General features: G+C 44.1%; 1 protein-coding gene across 7 annotated transcripts; it reads right to left on the bottom strand.

The window, feature by feature from the left end:
- Positions 1-1585: 1585 nt before the first annotated feature.
- On the bottom strand, positions 1586-22374 carry BPGM (bisphosphoglycerate mutase). 7 transcript variants are annotated; one of them, XM_083859592.1, is made up of 4 exons: positions 22309-22374; positions 12208-12290; positions 9498-10153; positions 1587-3200 (listed from the first exon to the last, which is right to left on the bottom strand). In XM_083859592.1, the coding sequence occupies exons 3-4, from the start codon at positions 10096-10098 to the stop codon at positions 3007-3009; spliced, it is 795 nt and encodes a 264-aa protein (XP_083715718.1). In that variant the 5' UTR covers positions 10099-10153; positions 12208-12290; positions 22309-22374; the 3' UTR covers positions 1587-3006. The 7 variants fall into 7 exon arrangements, with proteins under 7 accessions (XP_083715719.1, XP_083715718.1, XP_083715716.1 ...); XM_083859590.1 differs by lacking the exon at positions 22309-22374 and adding an exon at positions 22143-22184; XM_083859591.1 differs by lacking the exon at positions 22309-22374 and adding an exon at positions 13200-13995 and having other exon boundaries at positions 12208-12318.
- Between the last annotated feature and the right edge of the window lie 201 nt (positions 22375-22575).

Raw genomic sequence — 22575 nt, 5'->3', positions numbered from 1 at the left:
CACAGCTTCTGACATGTAAACACGGGGAGGTGTTGGATCCAGCACTATTTTAACCCAATGGACTACATGATGTGTGATAAACAACTGCTGGAGAAGTTTTGGAACACTGGAGGTCAGTTTTATTTACTTATCAGCCCTGAAAAGGAAACAAAGGAGATAACAGTAGAAGGAAAAAAAAAAAAAAAAAAAAAAAAACCAAAACAACCAAACTGAAGGCAAATTAAATTCCATTTCAGGTGAATTTATTGAGTTAAAAAGAACCTGCCAGCTCCACCATATTTACAAAGGTTTTCCAGAGGATCTAGAGCTATTACTGCTACTGAACCACATGTTAAAAATGCATAAAAACAAACCAATCCAACCACATCCATTATGTTAACTAAAAACACCATTTACCTTATAGGATTTTGAGGCACACTCAAACACAGGGAAAAAATGTTTCCCAGCCACTGATCTCTAAAGCAAGATTCTCATTTCTCCCTCTGACACAGCCATGCCTGAAGATCAGGAATCCTTATGCCACTGTTGATGGAATTTGGTTTCTGTCCCTTGATATACATGGTTTATAAATCAGGATTTTAATTAAAAGGTTAAAATAATCTTAAAGAGCACAGTGAAATCCACAGTTGGTTCCATTTGATACTTTTGTGAGGTGTTACTGCTGCCAGATGTGCACATAAAAAACCTCCTGTCATCACTTTGGAGCCACAATCCAAGCAAACCAAGTCAAACCTCCCAGAGCACTGTCACTGCCCACATCTCAAGCAGCACCTCCTGAAAACATCACACTGGTGTTCTCATCTTCCTGCCCATGACTCAAAGGATGATTTCAGCCAATTCCATCCACTCAGCTGCAATTAATGCTCCCTAAATTCCCTCATCCACCTTTCCATTCTCTTCTCCACCCACAGAAGAGATCATGGATTCTCTGAGACAAGGGCAGGAGGGAGCTTATCTCCATTCCAGCTGGGTGTCACATCCTGAAGAAGTTCTGCATCACAATTCCACAATTCCAAATGGATTTGGACATGGCCTGTGGGCTCACACAACTGGATGCTCACAGTTCCCACTGGCAACAGGTGGCTCTGCTGGTCTTGTTTACAATCCTACAATAACATTTGCTTGAGATTAAGCTTCACATTAGATAAAGTTTGGGGAAAAATTTGTTCACTTGAGTGCCAGTGACCCTTCTGAGGGTTTTCACAGGTGAAGGTTTCCTGATCAGCAATCTGAAGCTGTAACCCTCACCTGTAAACTGCTAAGATTCAGAATTACTCTAAGCACAGAAAACTAAAACCTCAGAAACTAAGTCAGTATCAAATCACCTAATATTTTGGAGGAGATAAAATCCAAAACAACCAAAACAAAAAACACTGAAATATCTCTCTTGTACAAAGAAAGAAGAAACTTACCAACTTTATGTCTAAAGGAGAAACATGTAACTTTGTTCCTACTGCAAGGGCTACAAAAACAAAACCAAAGAAGCCCAAGCACCATTTTCATGCACGAGAAACTACCTTTTGCTACAAGTCTTTTATGGAGTATGTGGTACTCTAATGTGAGCTGGCATCAGACCTGCTCCCCTCAAAATGAACAAAAACATCCTCACATTTACAAAGCAAGCTGCAAAGCAGCAGCTCCTCAGGGATTTTAAAGCTTTAGGAAAGGAAATTCTCATCAATGTTGGGATTTGTAGCTGGGCCATGCTGAGAACACAGTCAGCTCAAGCAGCACACACAGGTGTCACAATGCTGAGATCCAAGATCAGAATCAGCTGCTGAGACAGGTGGGCCAGAGAGAAACTTTTTAACAGCTTCATATTTGCAGGTAAAGATGAAAAGCAAGCCTTTAAAAGTGGAATAAATTGGTGCTTTTAGACATAAAGAGAACAGCAGGCTGCCACACCTGCTACACTGCAAACCCAGTGCCCAACAACAGCAAGGCCAGGCTCAGCAGGATTCAAGCTGTGATTGTGAGGAGAGGTTTACAGGAGAACACTTTTCAGGCATGGCAGAATATCCTTTTTTTACCGGCAGGATGGCTGAATGAGCTGCACTGATGAATTTGATGCAGATAATGCCACTGTGGGACACATTTATCAAGATCAAGAAAGCTCAGAGGGGTTTTTTCCTACGTCACTTTTGCAGGAATTATTGATCAGCTTGACTAAGGGGTGGTCAAACCTCTAGTATATGTTAGTAAAGTGTTTCTAAAGTATTCAGGTTCCTCACTAGGAGCTACATGATAATTTAAACATTGAGATGAAAACCTTTGTGCTTCTTTTGTGGACTAAATTCTGACTTAAATCCTATTACTGCAAGCCAGCAAAATGCAGTGATGCCGGGCTTTGCAAAGATGGTGGAGGAAAAGGGTTTCCATCTAAATTCCTTAAAAACTGAATACAGTGTAACAAAAGACAACTATGATAACTCTAGTAGTCAGAGCATCTCTACAAAATTCTCTGGACCATGAACTGGCCACAGAAGACTCAAAATAACAAAGGCAGAGAGTTTTCCAGCTGGAAGTGTCCTGAAAGACTGAAGGAAATCCATTGAGAACAAATTGACACAGCTATTGTGACACAGAGGAATCACAGCTGATAACAGAATTACCTGGTTCCATTTTATCAGTGACATTTTCAGTGCCTATAACATCCTGGACTTCAATTAGTCCAGCAAGCTGGTGCTTTTCTCCTTAAGAGATGAGGAGAGATTGTTGGCAGACACCAATAACACATCCCTTTATTTCTCAGTGGTGGATCTGGGGCAGGCTGCCCTGCGAGTTTCCATTAGCTGAATCCTCTCTTCCTTTTCCAGCACTGAAAACCTCACACTGCAATATAAATTCCAGTTTTTGAAAAGGCAGAGGGGTTAAAACTACCAACCTGAGACTCAGCAATTGTCCCTTTCAATCATTTAGTGCTAGAAATGGAGACATTCACACAGCCCAACCTAGCAGCCATACACACATCATCACTTACTACCACTCTGTTAGAACACAGCTCTGCTAGACAGTGGGATTTGACTTCTCGGCAGATTTTACTTTCCCTTGATCTTCCACTTTCTTGATGGCAGCTTGGATAGCTTCTTGGTCACCCAGAAACTGGTGAGGGCCCAGAGGGTGCAAGTTCTCATCAAGTTCAAGGAGTATGGGCACACCAGTGGGGAGGGTGACATTGATGATGTCCTCATCAGAGATGCCTGCCAAGGAAAAACAAATCAGAGTTACACCTCCAGCTGCCCAATTTCTGAGGTTACCTAGTCTGGAAACAGCCAAGGACACCTTCCAGCCTCCATCAACATCAGCAGCCACTCCAGGGTCAATTCCCAGCTCGGCCACAGCTTGGGAAGTGCTTTAGGAACAACAGAAGGAGAGAATTGTCATCAAGGTGAAGACAGTTTGTTCACTTCTTCAGGCCACACGTGTGAAATAAACAGGAAGAGACTGCCCTGGAGACTAAATAATTCCTTTAATACAGGACATGGAGGACAATAGGCTCCCCTCCATCATTTCCAAACTCACCCATCACAAAAGATGATGAGAGAGCACACGTGCTACTCCACAATGAAACAACCTCTGTACACAGCAAATACAGACTCTTCAAAAAGGCAGGATAACAAGGTCAATTTTTCTCCTAAATTTTCTGAGCAACACTTATCACTATCATAAAAATCAGTATTTAATTCCTCTTGTGTGAGGATCTGATTTCTCACAAGCATATCTATAGCAGGGTCCACAGATATTCATTTCCACTTTAAAAGGAGGGGAAGAAAAAGGAGACAAAGTCAACTTGTACAGCTTGAAGCTTTTTTTTTTTCCCTCCACTTAACTAAAGGAAAGTGTACCTTGGAAATAAAGTTTATTTTATGCAGAGGTGTAATTAAAATATTCTGGTTATTTTTATACCGAACACACATCCAAAGCCTCCAAGTGAATTTCAAGACCAAACATCCTATTCAAATTTCCCCACAAGGTATAAATAATTGCATTAAAAGCAGTGACTGCAAAGACATGATCCCTCAAAAAAAAAAAATCAGGCTGGTGTCACTGGGAATGTCAATATTTCCTTTTTCCTCCCCTTTTGAGGAGCACTGAGGTTGTGCTATTGTGAAGCAGGGCAGCTTTGAGTAATTCACCCAGAAAATGCACTAAAGTGATGACACCACACGAACAAGGTGCACCAAGCAAACATCCTCCTGGAGCAGCTGACAAAACAGATGGTCCTCAGAGCACAGGGGTGTAAATTTACCAGAGATTTGCACATTAAGTAGAAAAGCAGAGCCATCATATTAAAATAAAAACACACAGGAGTCAAGCAAGTCAGCAACAGTGTGGTGACAACAGGTCAGAAAAAACAGAATTGCTGATGAGGTGAGGATCATGTGTCCCTGCCCAGAGACTCCACCAGCACCCAAATTCTGCAGTGACCTGTTCTTGCTCTGTGCTCAGCACTTGGGTGAGCCCTGAGTTCCAGAAAGAAACCTTTGCAAAGAACTAACACCTTGTTGAGTGTTGAGCATCAGTCCATTGAAACAAGTCACATTCAGCTCAAGCAATTCTTACATATAAAGGACAAATAATTCACCTGGTGTAGGCCAAAGAATCAGAACTACTGGGAGAAAACCTCAAAGAATATCGGAAATTTAAAAATGGCACAGAAATGAATGGATGAAGTATTTTTCCCATTCAACAGGCACAAGCACTGCTCTTCAAGGACTTTGTCTGCAAAACAAGCAGCCAAGCTGCCTGAGCGCTGATTTCAAGGGTTTTTAAGCATTAGATTTTAACAACACCCACATCTCCAGGTATATTCCCAGAGAATCTGTGCCTAGGAAGTGCTCTGAGCACCTCCTAAGTTCCGTCTCCCAGACTAAACCATTCATACACACACAAAACAGATGAAGTCATGCAGGAGAGTTCAGGCAAACCACAGAATGTGGTCAGGAGACATGATATTTAAAAGTTTCCTCTGGAGATGGGATTAAACAGAACTAGCTGTAGCTACATGGATTCAGAAATGCATTTTACTGTTTTTACAAAACACAAAGTGACCACAATGCCAACTAGTGCTGATTCACAAAGGAAAGCAGTGCAGTCTAAGATAAACACACAGCAGCAAACATGATGGGTTTTTTCTCCTCAGGATTTCTCCTCATACAGAAGTGTTGCCCCACAGCCAGAAGTTTGGACAGTCAGATGAAAACCCTGAAGAAACAACAGTGTCCTGTTGCTGTGCACAGCATTTCTGCTCCTCAGGAAGCAAGAGGCTGAGCAGGCTGGTCACACAAGCTCTGTGGTTGCAGGGAGAGCTCAGCAGAACATTCCCCAGGCAGGAGGGCAGAGAGCACAGGGATGACACCTTGCAGCTGCCAGGGCTGCAGTGGGAGCTCACTGCTCTCCAGTTACTCCATGTGCTGTAACTGTAACCAGCTGACCTTTTCCTGCCCTCCATCCCAGCTGATCCATGGCACAACCCAGCCCGTGGCACAGGGTGACACCAGGGCAGGATCCCAACTGCTGACCACGAGGTGCAATGGTAAATCAGACCACTGAGGAAACAACACTCTTCCCTCCAGTTCAATACCAAATTCTGGGTCTCAGCACTGCTAGGAGGTTTAAAATCCAGGTCCAAAACCCAGGTCTTCTCTACTCAGAGTCATGAGAACCCACAGACATCACTGAAGTACTCAGGATGATTTCCCAGATAAAATGCTGAGTAGGAAAGTGCATTCCCCATGTGGACATCTGCCATGCTCTGTCCTGAGAACACTGTTCCTCACCTGCATACAGGTACAGGAATGCCATAGTAATTTGGGACAGCATTTATTATAAAAGAGATCTTTCAAAATCACAGTCAAAATTCTTCCCCAGCTCACTTATCCTCCATTTAACCAAACTGGATAACTAAACATACAAACTGGAAATATCTCCAGGCAAGCTTAAAGAATTCACTTGTGAAATATTTGCACCTGGCAAAGTCCTACAGAGACAAACCCCACTGGATTTTGAGCATCTACAGCACTTTCACAGGGGCTGGTTCAGCTTCCCCTTCACCTGTTCTTACCAAGTTCTTCCCTTCTACTCTCATGGTCAGAGGAACCCCAAACCCACAAAAGCCATTGAGGATAAACAACAGCTCCCCTCTCTGCGTGTCAACTGCACTTGAGGCCAGATGATTCAGCCAATAAAAGATCATCCACAAGATCAAATGCATCAATTCAGCCACAGAAGCTTGTTTAATACTGGTGCGTTGCAATTGAGCTCCAAATCAGGTCAGGGCATCCTTCCCACATGATTCATGAAAATATTAAAGTTTTAGCCTAGTAAGGTAAATGTTCAGAGCCCTTTCTGCCCTCCCTGCAGGCTACCATGGTCGTAGCACATCATTTACATTTGTTTCACTCACATCTGCCAAGATTTTTCTGTCTGTATAAGGTCTGTACAGCCAGGCTTTAGTAGCAGGGGAGTTACAGTGGGGCACAAAAAGGAACTTGACCTCGGGTGGACACCAGGTGCCCACCAAGCTGCTCTATCACTCCCATCCTCAGCACAAGGGGTGAGGAGAACAGACACAAAAATGATTGTGGGTCAAGATAAAGGCACTTTACTAAAGCACAAATAGAGGCTAAACACAGAAGCAAAGAAAGACAAAGGATTTATTCTCTCTTTCCCATCAGTCACTTCCCACTGAGCAGGGCTTCAGTATCCAGAGCTATTGCTCCAGTGTCACTCCAAATGCCCTTCCTCCTTCTCTGATCAGTGGAATAATCTTATTAAGATGCCCTCAGCACACAGTCCACAGGAGGTGTCACAATGTGCAGCTCCAGCACTGTAAACTGTTGGAATACTACTGGAAATCAGGCATTCCACAAATCTCTGTTTTGAGGTACCTGACACCAGTCCCCAGGGTTAAATGGCTGGGAAGAAAGAAAAGTTTAGACAGCCCAGCAATCCTTTATGTGGTAAATCAATCCACTGGATTTGGTCTCCAACCAGCACTTCAGCAGAAATGGGACAACGTGGTCACAAGTATTACACCAATATCTTCATAAAGGGACACTGTCCAGAGGGTTCCAATAAGAAGCACTCATTATTAGATAAAAACTATCCTCCCGCAAAGAACTGAGAATAAAACACCTGCAAATAGATCCTGTGCATCCAGGATGGTCATTCAGCACGACAGAATCTACAGACATTTCATACACCTTAATGAGGCCCACTGTGTGCCATGAGAAAACAAGAACAAAATCCAAACCACAACCAAAGCCTTCTGAGCATGATAGTGTGGCTCCAATGTCTGCATGCAAGCAGAAAGCAGAACTACATTTCCAGCTCTTTACCAATTGCTCATAACAAGGAAAACACAAATTCAGAGAATTGCAGGCCTGTCTCAAGAAAATACCTCCTTGAAATAGTAAATTCAAGGGATACTTTTAGGAAAAAAAAAAAAATCAAACTGACACTGAAACTAGAATGGATTCATCAGACCCAACTGAATGAAAACATTTGCATTTCCTGCCATTTAAAGTTTGATCTACATTTTCCAAGATCAAGTTAACACCATGACTAAGACATCCAAGCAGCTGTGCAAGATTGCTGCTTGAGGCATTTGGAGCCCAGTTTTCAAAATGCCAAAAAAAAAAAAAAAAAAAAAAAAAAAAGAAGGAAAAAAATGAGTTCCAACTAAGCTGGAGGAGCTTAGAAAACTTTGTTAAAGTGCAGGACATGCTAAACTCATAAAAAAAGAAAAATCCACAAAAGCACAACCCATCTCACAGTGGGTGCTATAAATACAGCAGAGTGGCAAAGTTTACACACTGTTGAAACAGGTCCAACTAGAGCAGGGTTCCAGAGCAACTCACAACCTTTCAGGAGAGAAAGGAGAGACAGACAGCAATGCAGACAAGAAACCTCTTAGATCCAGTTAGGTTTAGGCCAAGGGAAAAAAAAATAGAAAAACAAAAAAACCCAAAGGCAGATTGTAATGCCAGGAGTCTCAAAGCTCTGTCCATGCAACTCTTCAGAAATCCAATCTCCACTACACAAAGGGCAGGAGAACCAGCAGTGAGAGCTGGGGTAACTCACAAATGGGCCTTGGTGAACAGAACCAGGTCCTCTGCCAAGGATTTCTCACATTTCCCTGTGTGAGCTTGTGCTGGGAGGGTGAAGGTACACTGCAAGACAAAGCTTTATCACACAGAGCCACAGAACAGAGGATTTTATAACTAAAAAAAAAAAAAAAAATCTGAGTGGACACAATCCAGTCTGGGCATATTTGGAACTATAATTGCACTAGGCTGCATTCACACATATACAATCACTAAATTCTGCTCTACCCAAAAAAGAAATTAATACAGTTCAACTTCCAGTTCAGGATGGACTAGAAACCAGGAGATAAAAAAGGAAGGGAGGGAAGACTATAACAATGAAAAGGATGATTTTTATCATAAAGTCCCAAATAAGTCCTTTTCAAGACCAGTTGTGGGATTTTCAGCCCAGGTAAGGCTTGCTGGAGGAGGGCCACAAAAAGGAACAGAGGGATGGAGCCCATCTCCTGTGAGGAAAGACTGGCTTGGGGCTGTTCAGCTTGGAGAAGAAAAGGTTGCAGAGGGCCTCTAAGAAAAATGGCAACAGACTTTTTAGCAAGGCCTAATAGGACAAGGGGTAATGGTTTCAAACTAGAAGAAGATAGTTTCAGACTAGATCTAAGGAGGACAATTTCTATGATGAGGTTGGTAAACCCAAAGAGGCAGCAGACATCCCATTCCTGGAATCATTCAGGTTGAACAAGACTCTTGACAACCTGATCTAGTTGAAGATGTCCCTGCTCATTGCACAGGGGCTGGACTAGATGGCCTTTAAATGGTATCTCCCAACACAAACCATTCTGTGGTAAATCAACAACCTTATGCTAAGCTACAGACCTGGCAGTTTATTGGGATGCATTTTCTATATTGGGATACAGTGCAGTATTTGCACAAGCTTTAGCAAGTGCCCACTCTCTGCAGAACTCCCTGTCACATAACTTTTAAGTACAAAGTTATCAGGGTGACCCATCAGAGTAGCATCTTCCACAACTCAAGCCAAGCATTTTTATTCTGCTGTGTTACAGCAATGCTTTTTAAAATTAAGAGATGGGTATCACAAACCTGAGAAAGCAGCTGGGAAAAAAAATTAAGTGAGTCTGAAGAGTTTTTGCCTATTTTTTGTCTATCTAAACCAACCACAAAGTTTGTTTGAATACAGTAGTTTTAAATGAACAATGAGGAATAAAATGAAAGCATCTGGCCCTTTCCTTAACTACATTACCTTAACTAATTCTCTCCCCTTTACACATCTCCCAGTTTGATTCCTTGACCAATTTTCTACTCCCTCCTTGGAGACCAGAGGCATTATTACCTTGCCCAGGTAAGTAACATAAGACAGAACAAGACATAAAGCTCCAAGCCATTGAGTAAAGAGGAGAGGGGAAGGTTAAAACAAAGACCCTTCCTCACCTTCCACATGCTTCAGCAACGCCCTGCTGCTGTTGCCATGAGCAGAGATGAGAATCATTTTGCCACTTTTCAGTTCTGGCACTATCTTTTCATTCCAGTAGGGGAGGAGTCTGTCAAGCACATCTTTGAGGCTTTCAGCCTTGGGGAGGTTCTCCTGAGGGACGTCACTGCACTTGTAGCGGCGGTCGTTGTAAATCTCTGCGTAATAAGGGTGAGACTCCGAGATGGGAGGTGGGGTAACATCGTAGCTCCTTCTCCAGATCTTCACCTGCTCCTCCCCGTGGTTCAGAGCCATCTCTGCCCTGTTGAGCCCGATCAGGGCCCCGTAGTGACGCTCGTTGAGCCTCCAGGAGCTCTGAATGGGGACCCACTCCTGGCCCATCTCCTGCAGGATCAGCCAGGCAGTCTGGATGGAGCGGCTCAGCACCGAGGTGAACACCAGGTCGAACTCGAAGCCCAGAGCTTTGAGGTGTTTGCCACAGTTCTGAGCTTCCTTGATCCCATCACTGCTCAGCTTCTGGTCCACCCAGCTGCAGAAACGGTTCTCCTTGGTCCAGGCTCCTTCTCCGTGCCTTAGGAGAACCAGCCTGTACTTTGCCATTTTGGTTGCAGCTCAGCAGAGATGGCAGCAGGTCTGGCATCTAATGGAGATACATCTGGGCAAAGACAGGAGATAAACACATCAGATAATGCATTACAAGTAGTAATGTGACAGTGAAAAGTAAACAACTATCAGAATCAAAACAACCAAAGAAACATGAGTATGATTTTAGAGCTGAGAGTGGGAGGAATTCCAAAACAAGAGACCTCACGTGGGAAGGGAAGCGCCATCCTTCACCCAGCTTGTTGCAACTAGCCCACTTAAACAATTGATTAGGAGCAGATTTGAACAAGCTGCTCCTGCCTACAGGTTTCCTTCAAGAGCCTAAGAGAAGCTCACTCAGGCTCTCAGAGCAGCAGCTCTCCCTCATGGGGAATTCTGGAGTCCACAGGGGCTGTCCAGATCCTCACTGCTCCAAGGAAATGCAGGCACAAAGCCAGAGGAACTGAGACTGGGACACAATTGCAACTGGCAACACACAAATCTTTATCACCTTTTCTCAAAGGAGATGTCAACATAGTCACACTCTGCATAATTTCCTCATACCCCCATCCTGTCAGGTTCTTCAGCACCAGGATTAATGTTTTTACTTTTGGGGTAGGCACTAAAGGCCTATTTTCTGTGCACATTCCTAAGGTCAAACAGCTCCTTTCTCTTTTTTCTTGACCAAGCAACATGACCTCTGCATTGTCTTCAGTGGCAGAAACATTTTGACCACACACCCAAGGGTCTGCCAAGGGGGTGGGTCAGAGATCTGCCAGAAGATGATGGGATGCCCCAAAGGTTCAACTAACAACTCTGAAAACCCCACCTGATCCCTCTGACCTGAGACACAGAGGGCAATGGACAGAGCAACGAGAAAAAAAAAAAAGTGAAAATACAACTCTGCACTGGGGGAGATTGCTGTACTTCAAATTTTTAAGTGCTCTCAAAACCATGGGCAGTGGGAGATTGAGCTCTGGTTTCTGCACACCCAACCTCGGGCTAGATTTCCATAAAAAACACATTTAAGGAGCTCCCATAATCTCAAATCAGTTGGAGCTGCTCCAATTCAGGCCCACTGTGACCCTGTATTAGGTCAGCAGGATGGGACAGGCCCATGCATTCTGGGGTTTGGGAAACACCCAGCACAATACCAGCATTCACTCATTTTGCCAGACTTTCAAAAAAAAAAAAAAAAAGTGTCTAGAAAAGTTGAATTCATTAACAGACTCAGGAATCTGATCTTGTTTAGATCTCCTCTAATCTCACATTAAGACAGAGCTACATCACACAAGGGTTTGCACTATGCAAAACCCCTCCAGTGCTCACTTCTGCCTAATGGCACAGCTCAGGATTAAAAAGCCTTTGAGGACTGAGATTTTTACACAATATCAGGAAATATTGTTTGACACACAACACAAAATACAAAAATTTTGTATTTGATAAATACAAAAGAAAGTCATGTTTCATGCAAAGGCAAGCTGAGATTTGTGTATGGAAAGGAACATCCCAGACAAAATCCCCTGCATGGTCCACTTTTTCTACTCCCAGTAATCAGCTGCACTTTAAGCAAAGAAATCAGGTGTTGCCAGGAGTCAGGAGTCATGTCACATCAGATCCAACACTCAACTGCACCCTGTAAAACCCAGGTTTATAATAAGAATCAGTATTTGATAGCATTTCCACCTAAAGCAACTGATCCTTACTCAACATGCCACAGATACAATTTAAAAATTGCAATGAGCTGCTACACGTAAAATAGCTCCACAGAAAGCTCTGTCTCTGCTAAAGATACCTCATTATTCAGATTGATTCTATTATCCACAGGAATAGGTTACATAGTCTACAAAAACAAATTAAGACCCAACAATAGGGGTAATGCCCCTCTGTGCCAAAGTTTAGTTGGCATTTTAGCCAAAAGCAACAAAAACTTAGTACAAAAAACACTCTTACACAAAGACCAAATATCATCTGGGTGCCATAAGCTCCAGTTCACTTATACAAAACATTAGGCAGAAGCACAATTCTCAAACAAATTCAGAAAGAATTGTTTAAATTTCTGCCCACTTCTGGAAGCGTTTAAACCAGAAAAATCTCAGAGCGACACATGGAAACAATCCTACTCACCTTTCCTGCGGCAAAGGAACACAACTACACAAATCCCAGCAGAGGATTTATACAGAGGCCACCACACACTCTTGGCTGGTTACCTGCAGGGAAAAAAATAAACACCCAGAGCTCACAGAAAGAGCCCACAAGTGCAAATGGCTGTGCCAGCCACCAAAGCTGTTAAAATATAGAGCACACACCCCTTTGTACGGGCTGGGAAAGCTATCAAATGCCTTCTCCCAAAAAAAGAGATGCCAACACGCAGCTCCTGCATTTCTAACGAGGGAAAGTTTCTGGTCTCCCACATGCCCCAGGATATCATTTGCTCCCTAAAATTTGTTTAGAGCGCAATTAGCACGGGTATAGTGTGCAGTAAAGTCCCAAAAAGCTTTGGGATACCATGGAGAATACAGGCAGCAATCCTGGATCAGCACAGAGGCCCAGAGAAGCACCCAGAGGTGTTCAAGGCCAGGCTGGTTGGAGACTGGTCTAGTGAAAGATATCCCTGCCCACAGCACAAGGATTAGAACTAAATGGCCCCTTAAAGTCCCTCTGAACCCAAACCATTCTGTGATTCCGTCTGTGAGGGAACAGAGGCCCAGCTGAGCACAGGAGGGCAGTGCTCGGTGCGGGATACCACCTCACAGGGCGGATCTCTATGGTTTAATACTCCCTCCCAGGGCTGCTGCTCCAGGCGGGACGTGCTCCCCTGCTCATCACCCCTTTTATAAGGCGTCCCTTTGCGTGTCCCAGCCCTCCCCGGGCAGAAAAGTAGGGCAAACACCCGCAGTCGCCAGCACACAAATATAAACACAGACACAAACACAGGGGGTGGCAGATACAGACACGGACACACACGCGGTGCCCGCCGCCGCCACCGCCCCCTCAGGAAACCGCCGCTCGCCCAAGACAACACCACCATCCCTCCCTGGAGCGCCGCAACAGCCGTGCCGAGGGAGCCGAGCCCTCCCCTCCCTCCAACCCCACGGTCGCCGCGCTCCGGGAATTACCGGGAATTATTACCGGGAATTATTACCGGAATTGCCGGAGCCGCGCTGCCTCCCCGGGAGCGCCGGAGCCGCCGCCGGGCCGCCTCAGGGGCGGGCCGCGCGTCTTATTGCCTCCGCGCCGCGCGCTGATTGGCCGGCCGGCGTGATGGGCGGCGCGTTCAGCCAATGGGCGCGGCGCGGTGACGCGGGGGCGGGGGCGCGCTGAGCCCGGCGGGGCTCGGGGATGCTGCGGCCATTCCGCCCTCCCTTCCATCCCTCCTTTCCTTCTTCCATCCCTCTTTCCCTCCTTCCCTCGGGAATCCCGGCCCCCCGGAGCGCCCCCATCCGCCGCCAGGGATCGCGGTTCCCCCCCGCGGGTCCGGGCACGCAGGCGGCGCTTTGTGCAACGGGGAAACGGGGCCAAATCTCTGGCTCCGGAGGCATCCAAACCTCTGCCTTCTCCTGAAACCGCTTTAGGACCTTCTGGGTTTGGTGAAAAGCAAGGGTCCAAAAGCTAATTACTCATAATGAAATCAGTAGCCAAAAAAAAAAAAAAAAAAAAAAAAAAAAAAAAAAAAAAAAAAAATTAAAATAAACTTCCTAAGTATCAATGCTAACTCCCTCCTGCCCACAGGCTGTAATCCCAAACTAAAGTAATTAAAAAAGCAGATAGAGCAGCTCTGGTTCAAAACGAGGGAAGTGGTTTGGGAAGATGATGTCCTTTAGCACCTTCTATTGCCACAGATCCGGTTTTATTTTAAAAAAGAAGCAGAGCACATCTTTCATGCCCCGTCAGAGTCACATTTTTCTTCTCTAAATCCCTAAAATTGTCTAAATTCTGCTTAGCCCTGAACAGCCACAAGGTAAAGCTTAGAGGGCCAAAAACTGGATGTACACCAAATATCATCCTCTCTACAGGGGATAGAGGTGATCTTCCCTTTTTAATAAGTTAAAAAGATAGTGCATGAAAACGAAAGATGGGATATCAGATTCTGATAGGGAAAAGTGATGTGTAAATTTAAGAAAATTTGAGGCACCACAGAACTATAATAAAATCTGCTGCTTCTGCAGAATATTTCCAGTGGATGTGCATTGTACTTAACAGTTACACATAAAATCCTTTTCACCTCATCACCAAATTTAATATGAAGCTTTCATTTCTGTCAGCTTTGTCTAAGCCAGAACTTAAGAGTCTAAATCCAGGCTGTGTAATCAAAGCAATACTCAAGTTCAGAGTGTAGAGGAGTTTGATTTGCCAGCCATCAGCTCCAACTGGTGATGAGAAATGCTCCCACATCCCCCTGCACAACCACACACCTGCACTCACCACACCTTCAGGCAAACTGGAGGGTTGGCTCTGTAAGGAAAAGAAGCAAAGTTTCTAGAGAGAAGGAAAAATATCTTTTCTTACACTATGTGCATTGGCTGTGTGTCAGTCATTAAGAACACAACCAACAGAAAGAAACATTCTATGCCAATTTGCAGTCGTGACTGAGCAGACAGCATCTCATGTCACAATCCAGGCCATTAAATACAGATTTTTTTTTGTCTCCTTTAGCCTTTAGGCAAGACTATTTCATCAGCATGGCAACAACAACCTAATGACTTTGATTCACATCTCAAACTAGGCAGGGACAGAGGAGTCAGAGCCACGTCCCTGTGCGTGACTTCTCGCAGACAGCCCCACTCACTTGGCAGCTATTATCTCTCACACCAGCTGGGTTCTGTTTTTCAGGGTCTCTGCTCTGGAGCCCTTCCAGGCTCTTGCATTGAGCTGGAATGTTTGTGGCAGAATTAGTCCAGGAAAACTCCTTTCCTCCAGGAGTAAACTTCCGCCAGGGCACCAGTGCTGGATAAAGGCCTGGAGCTGAGCGAGGCAGGAGCAGAGGAAAACAGAACTGGAGAGAAGAAAGGCTGATTAATGATTGATTAAAGCTGTGGTAAACAGGAGTGTTCTTCACTGGTTATGCCCTTGGTGTTCTTCCACAGAATAGTCACTTTGTTCAAAGCCAGACCCAGTGTTTGTCACAGAGCACTGCAGACAAACCCATTTTAATTTTCCAGAGAACCCTGAGCTCTTTGTTTAGAACTATTTGATGCATGATCCGTCTCCATTAATAATTTCATGCTCAAAATAAAGTTCGGCAATCAAGCCCTTGCACTCTTTAATAACCCTCTCTCTAAAACTTCTGCTGTGTGTTGAATTTATGTCTCCTTTTCTAGACCCTCCCTACTCCTTTCCAGCCCTCTTTGCCTCCCAGATGTGTGCCCAGGGAATCCTCCCTCACCTTTTCCTGGGATTTTCAACACCTGATATTTTTTTCCCCCACAAAAGGCCTAGATGCTGTCTTTCCTCTGCTATTGTCTCACATTCCTCTGCAGCTATTCCGATGGCTCATTTCCACCCAGAAATGAGAAAGCTCTGAGAGTATAACACACCATGGAGACATAAACATCCTTACTGCCTCCTGAGGGTTCAGAATTACTATGTTACAAAATTCTTCTGGCTAAATCCATCTCTTCAGATGTCTCTACACTCCAGACCTTGGTGTGTAACACAAGGAAAATTAACATTTTTCTGTCAGGAGCAGGCAGGGACGTGCCAGGCTCTCTGTTGGAGGCACTCACCACCTCTTGCAGTACCCACACAGGAGGTTTTCAGCCTTCCCTTTTCCCTTCTTTCTCTCTCTCTAACTGCATTACTTGGAGGGAAAATCTGTTAAAAAAATTAAATAGATGAGTGTGTAAGTATTTAAACTAACCCTGCATTTGTCACCAGAACCAGAGCTTTAGTCTTTAAGTAAGTGCAGAAGTTTTTCTGAATCATTAATACCAAATAAATGACTGAGAAGCAGGAAGAAAATACATAAAAGTCTTCATTATACACAAAACAGATGGAGGGAAGCTGCTTTGTGAGGAATTCTTGTTCTAAACCTAAAGCAGGAACTGAATTTTTCATGTAATCCTAGTGACTAGTTATTCTGATCTACAAAAGGTGACTTCTGTCTGTAATGAAATATTAACTAAAACTAAAAATTATTTTATTTCTGCATATCCCAGGCTGGGAACATAAGCATGGGGGAAAAAAGTTTATATTCTCTATGCCCTTAAAACCATTACATTGTCATCTTCCAATAAACATCTCAGCCCAGCAGGTGCCTAGAATATACAAAAGAAGTGTGTGGAACACAATGTTCTGAAGAAATCCTTATAGATGCACTTCTAGTCTCCAAAAAACACCTCTAAAAAAAAGTTTTATGAGGTATCAATGGCTGGGAAAACAAAATTCTTTCTCACCATCAAAAGTTTTCCCATTTCTAGAGCCAGAGACAAAATCTGAAGATTTACAAGGTTCACTTTTAGATTTTTGTGGGTTTTGGAGGGGTTCACATTGCAGATTTTGGAGCATTTCACTGGGTTTTAGCCACAATACTGTACAAATTAACTTACTGCAGCAGTGTCAAAAGCAAAGAAAATCCTGTGATGAATCTGCTTTTTCCACCCCACGATAAACAAAGTGCTCCAGACACCAGACGTCAGTAAGGAACTGTCTGGGAAGAGATAATTTTAAAGGGCTTTGAAAAATAAATAAAAAAAAAAAAAAAAAAAAGAAAGCAGCAGAGTGGTGTCTAGTCATGATAAGTTATTTTGAAAACAGACTGGATGGTGCTGATACTAGAGCATGATGACAGCACACAACAATCTGGGCAAATACAACCAGAAGGGTAAAATGGGAAGTTCAGTGTCTCTGCAGAGGATGGTGAGAACAACAAACACACACCACAAATACCCAAGTTTCTGTGTATCTGTGTATTAATGCCTTGCTATGAAAAATGAATGGCTCACCTCAAAAAAAAAAAAAAAAAAAAAAAAAAAAAAAAAAAAAAAAAAAAGTTATTTTAAAAGTCTTTTACTTCCATGTTACAATAAACCCTGGGTTAACTAAGACTTTGTTGATGTCTCTATTTATGATGTTTGTTTTCTCACAAATTTGATTTTCTTGCACAAAATCACAAAGACCTTTCTGGTGCTTCTCATGTTTCTGTCCATGGTCTGTGGCTCTCTTGCACCACACCAGTTCACAAAACAAAACTGCCTGGAGTTCAGTTCGGATTTTAATGGAGCAGAAAAATGAGTTTCCTATATGAAAAGTCTGCCCTGTGTGCCATGGTTAGATAATATCAAGAGAAGGGCTGAGTCACACTGTTCTTCTACTTTACTGTAACTCCTTACAATTCACCAGGGCTGGTCCTGACCGTAAAAAGCAACAAAATCTCTTTTGGCCTCTCTTTTACAGGATTGTTTCCCAGGAAACTTTAGGAGTCAGGTTGCTAAATAAATAGCTGTGTATCACAAGTTAATTCATGCTTCCTCCCTCTCCACCCGCCTCTCATTTCTTTAACAAAAAAGGAGCATGAGTGGAAAGACAGAGAGGGCTAATAAATCATGTATGATGGGGAGGCAGAATATCTGACTTCCCAGAGTTTTTCAGTTCAAATTTTCATCTGTTTTACTTACATGGAAAACCATTAACTTAAATAATTTTGCGTCTGACTTCCACTCTTGAATTAGTCTATTCCTCTATATTGTCATCAGATTTAGCTATCCATGGAATAGCCAGGCAAAAAAATCCTTTGCCTGTAATTCAGTATCTCCTTTTTATCTTACAAAGAAAGAGACTTTTCTGCTCCAGCACTCTTCAACATTTTGGATAGGTCAAGTACTTATTTAATGGTGCAGTATTGCTGTCCTTATTCTTTGCAAATGTATCAAACAAGGGACTGAGCCAAGATCAAGACAAGGGATGTGTGAGGAAAAAAATGGGCACTATGGTCTTGCCCTTCTTAAGGAATTTGCAGCTGTAGGTACATCTGGCAACAACCTGTCTTCTTTTTAGGGAAAGGCATCAGCTCTCTAGAAATACACCAAGAATGAGGCACAGGCTGTTGGACCAAGGTCTCTTTCTCTTCTCCACACACAGAAACTTTAAGGATGAAGGAGCCACTTTATCTGCTCTTATGGTTTTGTGTAGTTTGTGGGGGCAGCTGGGAGCACACACAGGCCAAACCAATTCTCCTGGTTCCTGCAGCAGCCCACAGGTGGCCACCATCCCTTCCCAGCCCTGGGGTTCCATGTTCTGGGTGCAGGACAAGCAGAGTCCCCAGCCAAGACAGTTGGTGGAAGCAACAATGTCCAGCTCGGGGCCTCCTCCCTGCACATCCTGAATCCCTTCTGGAAATGACAGATGCTGAGAGTGCAGGAGCCCATCTGACCAAGCCTAGAGCAGACCTGGAGCACAGAGTTCAATGACTGCACAGCCCTGGATTAGTGAAGGACAATGAGGAGAACTTCTGTGGGAATCGCTGGACCTTCCCCATCCCCACTAAACGTTCCTGCCATGTGATGGGAGAAACACCACATGAGGTTCTGCTCTGGTATTTACAAAAACCTGAGCAATCCAGTCAGCTAAAAACACACTCTGGCTCCCCTGTTGTGTACGAGTTCAGGTTATAAAGCAATTTCTATTCAGCTCGAATTGTACAGATCCCACAGGGGTATTTTTCATGCTGTTCCCAATCAAGATGAACTCGTTGGTTTTACTGGGTGCTTCATTTTGTTTTGTTTTTTCAGATGTGAGGAAAACATTCCCAACACTTCTCAAAAGTTTTGTGGTTTTTTTTAAAGGGAAAACATAATCTCTTCCTCCACTCTTAGGACATTCAGCTCATCCCTTTCCTTGTCAAAACCAGACATGGCTTACTGCTGAAACTTGAAAGGAAGCATGAAAATATTTTTCCATGAGAACAAGAGCCTCCACTTGGCAAGAAAAACAGTCAACAGTTCTCTGAAGTGATGAGCCTTGGAAAACCTACAGCCTGCATGTATGAGAAAGGAAAATCCCATTCCTGTGATAACCATGCCTACCAACAGACCTGGACAGGAATGTAGGCCTGGGATGGGTGAATTTTCCATTTATAGATGAGATGGGTTTGGATGCTGGCCATGGTGTTCTTCCTTTTAAACTGAAGTTGCTTATCCACCTCATTACAAAGCCCACTCTCCCACAGAAACAACTTGAGAAGGTTTGGTCTTTGTTGATGCTTTGGTACCTGCTCTTTTTACAGGGCTTGACCTAGAGAAAAATCAAGCAAAGTATTTGCCAGTCCCACATTAATCCACCTCTCCAGCCTGTGATCAGGTTTCTTTTTACAAGTTAAAGAAAAGGCACAAAAGACACTGACATGTTTCTGCTTCCACAGCAACCAGTCCTGGCCTGTGCAAGGAAGTTGCAGTTTAATTAAACCAGTTCAAAAACTGATGCTGTTAAATTGCTGTGAACTCTGTGGGAGGATGGATGTTATTTTGCTGGAGTAGTTTCTACTGTTTTAACTGAAGTGGTAAGGAAGGGATTTAAGCTAAATCAATACACAACACACTTCAACTGATATGTGTCCAAAAAAGGCATTTGCATCAGCATAATGAAACAGTGCAAGATTTTCATGTAGACAAGACTCGGGAGAAAATGTAACTTTATTATTCTTTGGAAATATCCTGAACATGCCTTGTTTTGCCCTTGTCTGCTGTCAACACCTCCTCCACTGCCTCCAGGGGTCTGCTCCCCACTGCCTGACAGTTTTATTAACTATCTCTTCCTGTCCTGTTTACCCTCAGGTAGCCACTTGTTGGCAAGTTACACTTCTCTTTATCACCAAACCACCACCCCATTTGATGTAGTTCTCAAAAACTGCAGCTTCCTGCACTTCTGATGAATCAAAAGGTTCCTCTTCAGGGGAGTTTCAACCTGATGTTCCCCAGATTTTCCCCTTTCCTCTGTTTGTAACAGTAATAGTTACTCCAGCTTCAAAACACAATTTGGCAGGGTTTTTCTCAGAAGCCAAAATATATTTTTCATGCTTCTTGTGTGCCCAGTGTTGTGAAAATATCAGACTGTGACTGTTCCTTCTGGGAAACCCACCTTGCTCCAGAGGATGACACAGAATGAGTGAGGAAAAATATAAAAAAGGCCATTTTTTAGCAGCTACTTTCTCAGCTTTGCATGATATCCCAGCACATCTTGAGGTTTACATTACAGAGTGGGGAATTTCCTTGGGAAGAAGGAAAAGGTCAATCCTTACTCTTCTTGGTTTGTCCCCAGGCCAACACTGGGATGCAGATCCTGAGGGATTTTCTCTCCCCATTTTGCAGCCCTGAGAGCTGCAGGGAAAACACAAGAGATTTCTGGGCATGAGGCACTGGAGAACAGGGCTGAAATCACAACACCCACCCATCCTGAGCATGCAGAAGAGGAGGTTAGACAGAGTTTGGTGCTACACTGAACCAAGAGCTGGCACTGCTGGCAGACATTTGAACAAATGGCTCCTTTCCACGATGTTGAATCCATGGCAAACTTCCCAATGGGAGCAGCAAATGTGCAGTGAACAAGCCAAGCCTGTGCAGCACACTCTGCTCCCCACCAGCCCCACAGGCAGCTGCAGTCAAAAACAAGCTGGAGCTGTTGAGCTCCCAGTTGTAAATCCAACCAAAATAAAATTTAGATAGTCTTTCTGCTTCTCCACGGACATAAATGTTGAAGGTAAGTGCCTTGTTAACAGGAGGGAGAAAACAAGACTTGATTTCCCCCTCCATGTGCATAATTAATACTTAAAAGTGCAAATTTTAGGAACATCTTTGAGACACAGTGGTGAGTTGAAGCAGGAGATTATCTCAAACATTTTACTCCAAAGACAGCAGGGCAAAGGGAATTCGTTTTGTGCCTTTAAGGATGAGACAATTCAGAAATTTGATATGTTAGTGATAACTGGCTAATTTCCTCTTTAAACCCAGTTTAGTATCTTTTCAGTCCCTACCAGAAAATTTTCAAGTCTATTTATTCATTACAAATGTAAGCCACCTTTATTTACTTTTTTTTCATTCTTATCTTTTTAAGAAAAGAGGCAGAGGAAGAGAGATTTCCAACTTCTCATTATTACAAAATCTAAGGAATATAACATCCAATTCAATCTGCTGGGTTAAGACTGTAGAAACACAAAAGCAGTGGCCACACACAAGTTTAACTCTGCCCCCGTGTGTGCAAACATTAAAACACATCCACCCTGCTCTGGTTTTGTGCTGAAGAGTGTGTTAATTTGTGGCAGTAATTATACATGGCAATCACAAGGACCATGAAACTACAGGGGGCTTTTTCTCTTCTATACTCACATTTCTTTGCATTATGAAACTCCTTTATGATTGCTGAAAAACAAGGAACAGAGATATGCCTGCTGCCCATAATAATAAAACAAGAAGTGAAGGAAAAAAAATAAAAATAAAATTGGTGTGGGGACAATAAAAAAATATTGGTGTGGGGACAGACCACAGTCACACACCCAGCAGTGAGGGAGCAGAGAGGGGTCTCTGCTCTGCATCACATCCCACCCCAGGACTCATTTATTGACACTTTTCAGGACTTTACCTGTGACAATCCTGAGCCAAAGCGGCCCTGAATGAAACCTCCTCTCTCAGGGAATCTATGGGGGAACTGCAACAGTGTCAGAACACCTGGACACAAGGAACAACAGAGAAATATGGACAATCCCTGGGCACAGGGGACAAGAGAGAAACATGGACAATCCTGGGACATGACCAGGGCACTGCAGGAGCTGATTCAGGCAGACCAGGACACACCTGCCTTTATCTTTTGAAAAGGGAAAGGTCCACAGGGCACACCACTGCCACGCCTCAAGCAATCACCTCCTCCGGTTTTGAATCGATTTCAGCTTTCACATTAACCTTTGTGAGCTGAGGGCACGGAGAGAAAAGCCAGAGCTTTGTTTGTCAGATATCCGCTGAAAAATCAGCGTTCTTCCTTCAGTCGTTTTGAAAACACGCCAAAACACGCTTTCCCTCAGCATTTCCAACGGAATGATTTGTACAGATCGTTTGCAGAATCACTCGCAGACTCACCCCGAAGTGAAATCGCCCGTCCCATGTTTGTGTCTCCCTCAGGGACCCCAGAAGGTGCCACAACACCCGGAGAGGGGGGACACGGCACAAGGGACAAGCCGTGGCATGAGGCCAGGGCGCTGCAGCAGCCGATCCCTGCCGGAGCTGCAGCCGGAGCGGGACGCACCTTTGCTCAGCCCTTATCCTTCCATGGGGAATTTCACCTTTCTCCCGGGGGGAACGTCCGGAGGGCGCCCGGCCTCCCCCACACATGGACTGTCCACGCCGCATCCTCATGGCCGCCCGGCGGGACCCATTGCCCGCCGGCTCCGCTCCTGATTGGTTGGCACGGCAGGCTCGCGCGGGGATGAGGGCACTGATTGGTTGGCGCAGAGGGCTCGCGAGAAGACGGGGGCGCTGATTGGTTGGCACGGCGGGCTTCCCGAGGGGGCGC

Source organism: Zosterops lateralis (genome assembly GCF_965231275.1).
Source record: "Zosterops lateralis genome assembly, chromosome: 4".
Taxonomy (NCBI): domain Eukaryota; kingdom Metazoa; phylum Chordata; class Aves; order Passeriformes; family Zosteropidae; genus Zosterops; species Zosterops lateralis.
The sequence above is the reverse complement of the archived record's forward strand: the minus strand, read 5'-3'. Positions and strand labels throughout refer to the sequence as shown.

What these genes read in the sequence shown, in the direction of transcription:
- BPGM (XM_083859592.1), bottom strand. Translation starts at nt 10,098, where the DNA reads ATGGCAAAGTACAGGCTGGTTCTCCTAAGGCACGGAGAAGGAGCCTGG. An exon ending in GTTGCTGAAGCATGTGGAAG is followed by an intron (nt 3,201 to 9,497) that starts GTGAGGAAGGGT and finishes TTTCCTTGGCAG; the next exon opens with GCATCTCTGATGAGGACATC.